This window comes from Paramisgurnus dabryanus, chromosome 5 (genome assembly GCF_030506205.2).
Source record: "Paramisgurnus dabryanus chromosome 5, PD_genome_1.1, whole genome shotgun sequence".
NCBI lineage: Eukaryota > Metazoa > Chordata > Actinopteri > Cypriniformes > Cobitidae > Paramisgurnus > Paramisgurnus dabryanus.
In genome coordinates this window covers 10,932,677-10,945,034 of record NC_133341.1, presented here as the reverse complement: position 1 = coordinate 10,945,034, position 12,358 = coordinate 10,932,677, and the positions used below count along the sequence as shown (strand labels likewise).

The window sequence follows — 12,358 nt, the reverse complement described above, 5'->3', positions numbered from 1 at the left end:
AGCGTTTACTCTTTATCTCTACTGGTCGATATTTGATAAGGGTGTCTAGGAGTAAAAAGTACCAAGCGAACAAACAAAAAAACATGCACAAAACAGCAGCTCTATGGGGTGTTCAAGTGAAAGAAAAAAGGCCTGTTGTGTTTAGGAAGGAGAATGATACATAGCCTTTGTTTTTCCTAAGCAGTAGTTATAGTTGTATGGAAGGGAAAAGCCCTGGTGACCTTTGATCCCAGACTTTAAAGAGGACTGTGGGATGCATTCCAGCTGAGCTGTAGTAAGACTGAGGCAGTAAATCAGATAGAGACACTCTTATTCACCAATGCAGCTCTCAGGCCAGAACCGGCCCTTCTATGACCTCGCTGTTTTGTAGTTGTGTGTGTGTGTGTGTGTGTGTGTGTGTGTGTTGGTTTGAAATGGTCAGTCCATGTCAATATCACACAAAGAACACAAAGATAGTGCCATTTTTACAGATGTGCTTCCTTCATTTGTATTTTTACCATTGTAAATTGTCACTCATGAATCGTGCTTGCTTAGGCATCAATATTGCTTATACTTAAAGGGATTGTTCACCCAAAAATGAAAATTCTGTCCTCATTTAGTCACCGTCATGTTGTTCTAAACTGGTATAAATGAATATATTTGTAATAACGCAGGAAACAGAAGCACCATTGACTTCCATAGTAGATAAAAATAGTACTATTTAAATTAATGGTGCTCAAAAACGGTTTGGTTACAAACATTGATCAAAATATATATCTTTGTGTTCAGCAGAACAAAGAAATCAATACAGATTACTAACAATGTGTCTGTGAGTAAATAATGACAGAATTTTCAATTTTGGGTGAACTATCCCTTTAAGGTTAGGAATTCAAATACTCTTATGCTAATCCTATGTTATATGTGCTAATCCTATGTGTAACTTGTTGTTGTTTGTGCTATGAATGTTTCTATCCCAGGACCCTGCTGTGTAATAAAATGGGTGAAAAAATATATGCAGTGAACATTTAAACATTTTATCCAAAGCGACTATTTAATCTACATTTTATTAACATTTGTGTTTCATGGGATCGAACCCACAATCTTTGCATTGCTAACACCCAAGCAATATATGAAGACCAAAATATTATAGAGTCTTTGAGATGGACTCTTTTAACATAGGCTAGTAAGCAATCAATCATCTAACAACCACATAACAATACAATATACTGTAAATCATACCGGACCACTTAGCACCTACATAGAAATGTCTTTACAACCATCTACTACAGCATCCTAGTATGAAGACCGATATATTAGCATGGACTCCGTGTATATTTTCCTCAGAAAATACGAAACTCTTGTTGTCTGCATACTGTCTCCTGTGTCTAAAACAAAAATATAGAAAATGTGTACTGTATAATATAAAAACATGATATTTTTTTCTTCTCTTCTACCTGCAGAGAGCTTCCAGATGACCCAACAGTCCAGTGGAGCACTGCACTGATCTCCTCTCTTATCATCAAACACATTGAAACCTCCACAATAAGCCTGGTAGGAAACTTCTAGAAGGTTTATATACAGTACAAAGGGTCCAATCAGGACCACCCCAACTATGCATTTCAATCATGAAAGACATTTTTTTAATCTGAAATTTTTTTATGTTGAATTTACTTAATTTTACTATGACAAGATGCAGCACACACAATTAATTAATCTAACTCCACATATATTTTTTAAGTTGAGTGTACTTATAATTTATCAATTGAGTGTACTTATAATTTATGAGTAATTTCAGTAATTTCAAGCACCACTCTTCTGAATGATGGTAACCACAAAACTCAAAACAGAAACAGAAACTCTTCTAAATCTCAAAAACAATTTAGCCTGAAACACTAACAAGTCTTTCTTTTTTGTTAAAAACACAAAAAATAGCGTTTAATTTCAAATTTTACTCTCCAAATGCAGTGCCATGCAAAGCATGCTGGGAAGTACAAACCCACTGCCTAGTTAGTTATATTTACATAATAAAATTAAGTGAAATGTACTCAATAATTAGTTAATTTAGAATTAACTTATTTTTTGTGTTTTTTTTACTTTTTACATTTTTTAATAGAATTTAATAATTTCTTTTAAGTTAAATTTAATAAGGCACAGAATAATTTTTTTTACAGTTTCAAGCGTGTTCATTTATTCTCACAGAGAATGTTTCTTAATATAACTTAAATGTTTGGTTTACAAAAATTTGACTATGAAACTAGTGTTTAGATATAGGCAGGTCGGTGAATGTGTGTACAAGTGTTATGTCCAAAAAATGTTCAAGTAATCGTCAAGTATTTTTTTAACACAACTGTGATTAGCAAACTCAAGTTTCAATTTTTGGGTTGCAGATAAACTCTGGGGAGAGTCCAAAAATAAATATACAGTAATGTGTATATATATACAAGAAGTGTATCAATGATACGGTCACAATTTAATGCGTTATACATTTTTAAACCTCTTTAAATATTAATGTTGAAATAAGCACGAAACAGTGATCCTCTATCAGAATAAGAAAGGCTTTAAATGGTCACATGACAGTCAAATCTAAATTTAAGGCCCTCACATGCTTAGGGTATATCCCTGTAGAGACTTTGGCAAATTCCAGCTTTCACTTTATCAAAACATCGTCCTGGCAATTATGGCAGCTTGTGTCTTTCTCATAAAGTCGTCTTAAGTGAGACCGTATCTGAAGGATTAATACACTCAGACCGACCTGTCATTGGCCCCCTGTATTTAGCCCTAATTTCACATGCTGTAATGTCTCATAATACAGCTGAACCCGGCTGAAGCAGACATGTGGTTCCCCAGGGTCAATGTTGGCAAGCCAACGCAGAGATATCTATCAGCCTGCACAAATAACTTCCATAAAATATCCCAAAAGAATTTGAAATCGAGATTAGAACTAACCTTTTTTATGTTTCAGCTACGTACCATTTAATCTTTCTCTCTGTCTCTCTCTCTCCACATTCAATTTTATATTACTAAACTTTTAGTGCTCTTGCAGTGCTGCTTGGTTAATGTCCCCCATCTTTTAAATGTTCTTGTCAACTATTATCAACTATTATGGCTATGAGGCTGTGGGCGTGGAAAACTGATATTAAGATAATACATTAAAATGCAGTTTGACTTTTACTTTCATGCAGGATTGTGTGAAGGTTTATGGCATTGTTACACAAATGTGAGCCTGCCTGTGAAAACCCAGTTAAAGTCATTTTCTTGTTTTCTACATAAAATCATCCTAAATTATTACTAGAACAATCTGCCTTAATATCTTTAATATTGTAAGGCCTCACCAACGATTGAAATTAAAGTGAAATCAGTGAAAAAATTAAACGTTGATGCTTCCAATCTTGCTCCTTTGGTTTGTACAGATGTGTATTGTATTACTGTGAGTTGTACGGGTTGTGTTCGTGTAAAAGAGTACATTGTGTGCAATCAATTTAAATGAATTAACATGTTTAAATTAGTTAACATTTGCAATTTCCATTGAAACTACAACAAATAACTATTTTGTTAAATGATGGTAAGCCTGAGACTGACGGTATCCATTGACTTCCAAAATATTTAAAGAATTCAGATGCAAAAGCCGCAAAACTCTGCCTCTGTCAAATATGAGATGATGTTGATCGAATGTTCTTAGCATGTTTTATATCAGTGGTCTCCAACATGGTGCCCGCGGGTCTGTGAGGTGCCCGCCACAGCACATTTTATTAATAGTCTCAATTGTAATATTTATGTATTGCATATTTTTATATTAGCTTGGCTTTTTTATGTATTTTAACATTTAAAGCAATGACAGGGCTCAGCGCAAATAATTTTTTATACTGGCACAGTCGGGTCAGTGGTTCAGGTTTTCACTTGCCCTGTCAAAATTTTCACTGGCCCCAATAAAAAAAATGTCACATATTTAAAAATAATAGTAGTTGTAACGGGACGGCACTCGTCAAACTTTTATGACCCCCTCCCCCACCCGGTGACAGTTGCTATCTGACAGGTCGTTTTTATGACCCTTTGACAGGGGGCGGGACCATCAATCAAAATCTGTACAAGTTGTCAACTTTAGACAGAAAGTATTTAATGGTTTTATTGCCGGTCATTTAGAGTGATTGTTTTTCCTGAGTGTGTTTTATGTTAAGCGTATGGTGTCATGTTTAATGACGGCTCGTGTTTCGACATTTACTGTTTATTGACATTTGATGTCAGACCTCAACCATCCTCCCACCTTTGCTCGCCCCGTGCGCTTCTCAATACTGACTTTCACACCGCGGGTGTGTTGTTGAATCTAAAGTTTTGCAACAGCATAAGTTTATTTAAAGGCAATCACTAATCATATATATATATATATATTAGATGTACCAGGCTACGCTTAAAGCCGATGTTTTCTATCGAGCTATAGTTTCTGATCAGACACAAAGTCTGAACTAAATAAAATTTTAAACGGTTCACGAAGTCCGGGAATCTTTTCATGACCTGGTCTACAGTTTCACGCGTATTAAAGATCCGGCGGTGTCTGACAAAGCGTCGGGTGATTGTTCATATCTGTCATTTAAAATAAAGTTAATAAATGTAATTCTGTCCACTATGGCAAAATAGGAATTTATTTTAGATTTAGGGGAATCTTTAACCATGTCTCTGATTAAAACTTTTGATTGTAACATCACAAGTTATTTAATTAAATATTCTGTATACGGGTATAGTTTAAGCAATGACCTGAGCCATTACCTTCGGAGCCGTCAATACTACATTCTTTAGACGATAGTCTAAACTAAATAAATTTTTAAACGGTTCAGGAATTCCGTGAATCTTTTCATAACCTGCACTATAGTTTCACGCGTATTAAAGATCCGGCGGTGCCTGACAAAGCGCCGGGTGAGTGTTCATATCTGCCATTTTAAAATAATGTTAATAAATGTAATTCTGTCCACTATGGCAAAATAGGATTTTATTTTAGATTTAGGGGAGTCTTTAACCAAGTCTCTGACTAAGACATGTGTATACGTGCACAGATGGTGACAGAGAAACTTACATATGACGTTAATAAACTTTTAAATGTTTTTAAGACGTATTCACCCCATTTTGGGGTTTTATTTTTAATTAAAGGCTTCTTAAAACATGTGTGAATATGTGTATATTATACAAAGAGTCTTATATTGTCTGCTCTGACAAAAATAAAGTATTTTTTAGGTTTAGGGGAATTGACTGCGTGTGTCTTATAAATACAACTTGATAATACGTTTGTTTTGTAAAGAGACTTCTTTAAAGTCACGCAAGAATAAAATATTTTAGTTGTAACTGGTTAAACTTAAAGCCGATATTTTCTATCGAACTAGTCTATTTTCTGTTCAGACACAAAGTTTTCTGATGCTGATATTATGTCAGTGTGTGTTTGTGTGGGGGTCGTGTGATGTAATCTTTGAAAGTTTATGACCGAACCTTTATTGGGGAGCGACAAGAGATCTCCCGGAATCAGTTTGGATGGAGCAGAGCTGTTATACTCAAGTCTATTGGTATGTATGTGTTTCGCTGTGTTCGTGCCAGTATTTTGTATGATTTATTTAAAAACTAAAAATTCGATCTCTGGTATTGCAGCGAAATTGTCTAAACTGGTATTAACTATTCCTGGTAAATCGCGGAGAAGAGTGGCCTGAACAAAAAAGTCAGACCGAGACTAGAACCTCCCGCAGCGTAACACGGAAATCTTGGAACAAAAGAGACGCCGACTGGCTCGTGTTGTCCGGTGTGTTTTTATTTAATCCTGTTACAATAGATTTAAACAAACTGGTTTGGTTTAATATTTTCTAATAACATGTGTTATCTGTTTTAAAGGTTTGGATATCAGAGGCAAAGCGAACGTTGTGTGTACTATTGCAAAATATATAGCGGATCTCCACGGTACGTTTATCTTGCATAAGAAAATTGTTTTATTTAGATATTTGTCCTAATAACTTTGTTTTTATCTGTTTACAGGTTAGGATACAGACCACAACGCTTTGGACGTATCTTTAAAAAAGATTAAAATCAGAGACTTTTTGGATTTGTCTGGGGACATTTTAAACATTTTGTGGCAAATTGGATTTAAAACATTTCGGATACTGGATACCTAGTTTGATTTGTCCACAGAGCTTGTTTAAGACGTTTTCACCGCATTTTAGGGTTTATTTTTAATCAAAGGCTTCTTAAAACATGTGTGAAAATGTGTATATTATACAATGAGTCTTATATTGTCTGCTCTGACATAAATAAATTTTTATATTAGATTTTAGATCAATTGACTGTGTGTGTTTTATGTCAAGCGTATGCTGTTATGTTTAATGACGGCTCGTGTGACAGCTTGTGTTTAGGCATTTGATGTCAGATATCACCCTTCCTCCCTCCTTTCGCACAAGACCTGCATTCTTTCACAGGGGTGCGTGTTGTAAAGCGATTAAAGATTTCTAAAACTCAATGTTGGTAAAACAATCCCCCATTACGGTGTCAAAAAAGTAAAATGTTTATTTTAGATTTAGACAAATCATGAACAATGCTACGATTAAAACATTTGTTTGTAACATCACAAGTTATTTAATGAAATATTCCGTATACGTGTATAGTTTAAGCAATGATCTGAGCCATAACCTTCGGAGCCGGCAATACTATAATCTTTAGACGAAAGTCTAAACTAAATAAAATTTTAAACGATTCATGAGTTCCGTGAATCTTTTCATGACCTGCTCTATAGATTCACACGTATTAAAGATCCGACGGTGCCTGACAAAGCGCCGGGTGAGTGTTCATATATGCCGTTTTAAAATAACCTTAATAAATGTAATTCTGTCCACTATGACAAAATAGGATTTTATTTTAGATTTAGGGGAGTCTTTAACCAAGTCTCTGACTAAGACATGTGTATACGTGCACAGATGGTGACAGAGAAACTTACATATGACGTTAATAAACTTTTAAATGTTTTTAAGACGTATTCACCCCATTTTGGGGTTTTATTTTTAATTAAAGGCTTCTTAAAACATGTGTTAATATGTGTATATTATACAAAGAGTCTTATAGTGTCTGCTCTGACAAAAATAAATTATTATTTTAGATTTTAGGACAAATGACTGCGTCTATCTTATAAATACAACTTGATATATACGTTTGTTTTGTCAATAGACTTCTTTAAAGTCACGCAAGAATAAAATATTTTAGTTGTAACTGGTTAAACTTAAATGTACTATTATCTATTTAACTATAAGCTATATTTTCTGAGCAGATATTTTTCTGTTTCTGATACTGGTCTTATAACAGTGTGTGGGAGATGATGGCTGTTCACAGCAGGTGGCGGGTTGTAAACTAGGGTCTTTTTAAAACTGTAGTGGTAAAAAATGTAATAGCACATTGACAAAAATAAAGCATTTGGTTGTAACAAATTATTTAATGAAATATTCAGTATGTGTATAGCGATGAACGGTGTCAAAATCACCGGGGTCCCAACAATACTATAGTCTTTAGACTAAAGGGTATTTATTTTAATATAAATAAAATCTTAATCTTTTCGTGCACAATATTCTGATCACGCCATTAGATTGTGTACCAGCGTTTACAATAGAGAACATACGCGGATGAGTGTTCATATACACCGTTAAGAAACTTTTTTTTAAACGATTAAAGACATTTTCAAATCATCTTATGGGGTTTGTTTTAAATTAATGACATCTTAAAACCAACAGGGAATATGTGTTCATTACACAATAAAATGTAATTCTGGCCGCTCTGACAAAATAAGGGTTTAATTTTAGATTTAGTGAATTCTTTAATCAAGGCTCTGATTAAAACACATGAATGCGCGAACCACAGTTGCCAGAGAACGTACGCTGAGGCGCTCTTATGGCGTTAAGAACCTTTTTATTGTTTAAGACATTTTGACCCCATTTCCTGGTTTTGTGTCCGCTGTGGATCCCAACCTCTATGTGTTTATTATACAACAAATGCAATTCTGTCAGCATTTCTAATTTAGAACGCCTTTGATTTAAACATGAGGGTTTTAAAATGAAACGTCCATGTGACTTTTATGACAAAAGCTATTCGATCTTAATTTTTTGTTTTAACATCCAAAAGTTTTATACACAGTCCATAATTAAACAACTAGGTGTGTATGAGTAAGATTATATCTAATGTCACACGAGCAGCACCAAATCACGCATGTGTCTGTGTGTGTGTGTGTGCAACCAGGCTGTTTATGTGTGGGCGTGTTTATGAGCCTGTGTCTTTGCAATGTGTGTGTGCGTGTGTGTGTGTGTGTGTGTGTGTGTGTGTGTGTGTGTGTGTGTGTGTGTGTTTGCATGGGGGTCTATGATGTCTCTGTTTGTTACTAAAGTTTTGATATTAAGTCTGTGTCCTCATTGACAATAAGTAAGGGTTTTTAGATGTAGGCTTTATTACACAGATACTGATTAAATCATGTTATGCATTATTTGCGATTTAAAGAAACTTAAAAGGTTTAAGACATTTTATCTCACATTGTGGTGTTGTTTTTTAATTAATGTAACCTTAAAACCCTCTGTTATCCATTTAGGGAACAATAAAATGTTAGCAAATATTATTTATCAAAGTTGACGATGTTATAAGCCAGGATGTCACTAACGTGACAACAAACATTTATTTAAAGACAAAACATTTTAACAAAATTGCCATGGCTTACAGAGACACACTAGACTTAATAATAAAAATAAAAATATACTATTCGAACATCCTAACCTGGTATTAGGTTAGATTAGGTTTTAAGGTCAATCAGCGTCTTTAGCTTTACAACTTACAGCACAAAACCCCCAATGACAGGATTTTTATGAAGTGGAGCAGACCCTTGGTATGCCTGTGGGGTTAGGTACAACTAAGGTCAACATCTATCAGTGCATAATAAGCAAACATGAAATTATATTTTAACTATGGTTTGTTAATGATGTTGCTAGGTTCGCGTATTTTTTCTGAAACAAACTTTTCTTTTCAAACTTAGTTAGGATACACACGTTTGTCGCCTCAAACACCTGATCAAAGTTTTTCTTCGCTAGCGACAACTAATGTCTGAGATTTTGTAAATTCATCAGATGTTTCTTACTTGTGTATTTTCTTAAACAAACTTTTTCTTTTCAATCTTAGACAGTCTTCATACGTTTGTCTTTCGATAAGTTGTTCATAGTTTTTCTTCGCTAGTGTCAACTCATGTATGAGATTTGTAAATTTCATCATATGTTCTTACATGTGTATTTTCTGAAACAAATTTATGCTTTTCAAACTCAGGTAGTCATCATACTTTTGTCTCTACATACATTTGTTCAAAGTTTCTTGTAGCTAGTGTCAACTGATGTCTGAGATTTTGTAAATTCAACAGATGGTCTTACGTGTGTATTTCTTAAACAAACATGTTGCTGTTCAAACTTAGGCAGTGTTCATACGTTTGTCTTTTCATAAGTTGTTCATAGTTTTTATTTGTTAGCGTCAACTAATGACAGAGATTTTGTAAACTCATCAGATTCAAACAAAACTCATTCATTTCTGTAGTTTATGTAACACCTTGTCAAACTCTTAAAGGTAGTACTATCTGTTTAAAACAACAATGCAAAGTATTTTAGATTTACTTGATAAATCTTTTACATCAAAACAAACTAGGATAGCAATATGTTTGAATCTGTAACAGGTGATACCACCAATAGCGTGATGTACATAACAAAGTCTGTAAAATAATAAAGATTGATTAGGTTTTTATTTAGTAAACCTTTTAACACAAAGTGTAGAGTCTTTTGTATGTAACAACAAAGATGCGATGAAACAACGCAAAACAAGAGAGGATGCGTTTGTTAAAACACATATAAATTAAGATGCATACATCTACAAATGGGGCAATGTCTTTAATCTATTGGTCCCGAATTTAGAGGCTATACGGCCAAACTATTTCAAACATTGCCCCATTTGTAGATGTATGCATCTTAATTTATATGTGTTTTAACAAACGCATCCTCTCTTGTTTTGCGTTGTTTCATCGCATCTTTGTTGTTACATACAAAAGACTCTACACTTTGTGTTAAAAGGTTTACTAAATAAAAACCTAATCAATCTTTATTATTTTACAGACTTTGTTATGTACATCACGCTATTGGTGGTATCACCTGTTACAGATTCAAACATATTGCTATCCTAGTTTGTTTTGATGTAAAAGATTTATCAAGTAAATCTAAAATACTTTGCATTGTTGTTTTAAACAGATAGTACTACCTTTAAGAGTTTGACAAGGTGTTACATAAACTACAGAAATGAATGAGTTTTGTTTGAATCTGATGAGTTTACAAAATCTCTGTCATTAGTTGACGCTAACAAATAAAAACTATGAACAACTTATGAAAAGACAAACGTATGAACACTGCCTAAGTTTGAACAGCAACATGTTTGTTTAAGAAATACACACGTAAGACCATCTGTTGAATTTACAAAATCTCAGACATCAGTTGACACTAGCTACAAGAAACTTTGAACAAATGTATGTAGAGACAAAAGTATGATGACTACCTGAGTTTGAAAAGCATAAATTTGTTTCAGAAAATACACATGTAAGAACATATGATGAAATTTACAAATCTCATACATGAGTTGACACTAGCGAAGAAAAACTATGAACAACTTATCGAAAGACAAACGTATGAAGACTGTCTAAGATTGAAAAGAAAAAGTTTGTTTAAGAAAATACACAAGTAAGAAACATCTGATGAATTTACAAAATCTCAGACATTAGTTGTCGCTAGCGAAGAAAAACTTTGATCAGGTGTTTGAGGCGACAAACGTGTGTATCCTAACTAAGTTTGAAAAGAATAGTTTGTTTCAGAAAAAATACGCGAACCTAGCAACATCATTAACAAACCATAGTTAAAATATAATTTCATGTTTGCTTATTATGCACTGATAGATGTTGACCTTAGTTGTACCTAACCCCACAGGCATACCAAGGGTCTGCTCCACTTCATAAAAATCCTGTCATTGGGGGTTTTGTGCTGTAAGTTGTAAAGCTAAAGACGCTGATTGACCTTAAAACCTAATCTAACCTAATACCAGGTTAGGATGTTCGAATAGTATATTTTTATTTTTATTATTAAGTCTAGTGTGTCTCTGTAAGCCATGGCAATTTTGTTAAAATGTTTTGTCTTTAAATAAATGTTTGTTGTCACGTTAGTGACATCCTGGCTTATAACATCGTCAACTTTGATAAATAATATTTGCTAACATTTTATTGTTCCCTAAATGGATAACAGAGGGTTTTAAGGTTACATTAATTAAAAAACAACACCACAATGTGAGATAAAATGTCTTAAACCTTTTAAGTTTCTTTAAATCGCAAATAATGCATAACATGATTTAATCAGTATCTGTGTAATAAAGCCTACATCTAAAAACCCTTACTTATTGTCAATGAGGACACAGACTTAATATCAAAACTTTAGTAACAAACAGAGACATCATAGACCCCCATGCAAACACACACACACACACACACACACACACACACACACACACACACACACACACGCACACACACATTGCAAAGACACAGGCTCATAAACACGCCCACACATAAACAGCCTGGTTGCACACACACACACACAGACACATGCGTGATTTGGTGCTGCTCGTGTGACATTAGATATAATCTTACTCATACACACCTAGTTGTTTAATTATGGACTGTGTATAAAACTTTTGGATGTTAAAACAAAAAATTAAGATCGAATAGCTTTTGTCATAAAAGTCACATGGACGTTTCATTTTAAAACCCTCATGTTTAAATCAAAGGCGTTCTAAATTAGAAATGCTGACAGAATTGCATTTGTTGTATAATAAACACATAGAGGTTGGGATCCACAGCGGACACAAAACCAGGAAATGGGGTCAAAATGTCTTAAACAATAAAAAGGTTCTTAACGCCATAAGAGCGCCTCAGCGTACGTTCTCTGGCAACTGTGGTTCGCGCATTCATGTGTTTTAATCAGAGCCTTGATTAAAGAATTCACTAAATCTAAAATTAAACCCTTATTTTGTCAGAGCGGCCAGAATTACATTTTATTGTGTAATGAACACATATTCCCTGTTGGTTTTAAGATGTCATTAATTTAAAACAAACCCCATAAGATGATTTGAAAATGTCTTTAATCGTTTAAAAAAAAGTTTCTTAACGGTGTATATGAACACTCATCCGCGTATGTTCTCTATTGTAAACGCTGGTACACAATCTAATGGCGTGATCAGAATATTGTGCACGAAAAGATTAAGATTTTATTTATATTAAAATAAATACCCTTTAGTCTAAAGACTATAGTATTGTTGG

General features: G+C 33.9%; 1 protein-coding gene and 1 long non-coding RNA gene across 2 annotated transcripts in view; both read left to right on the top strand.

Annotated features, from left to right (window-relative positions):
• Window positions 1-12,358, top strand: part of pigl (phosphatidylinositol glycan anchor biosynthesis, class L) — a 48,790-nt gene that overhangs the window by 13,602 nt on the left and 22,830 nt on the right. The window contains exon 3 of the mRNA XM_065267092.2: window positions 1,440-1,530. Within this exon, the coding sequence (XP_065123164.2) occupies window positions 1,440-1,530 (91 nt within the window). The remainder of the gene's footprint in view (window positions 1-1,439; window positions 1,531-12,358) is intronic.
• LOC135728057 (uncharacterized) lies at window positions 3,968-6,762 on the top strand. The gene is made up of 4 exons (XR_012336689.1): window positions 3,968-5,525; window positions 5,608-5,755; window positions 5,845-5,910; window positions 5,986-6,762. It is a non-coding gene; the product is annotated as an uncharacterized lncRNA (long non-coding RNA).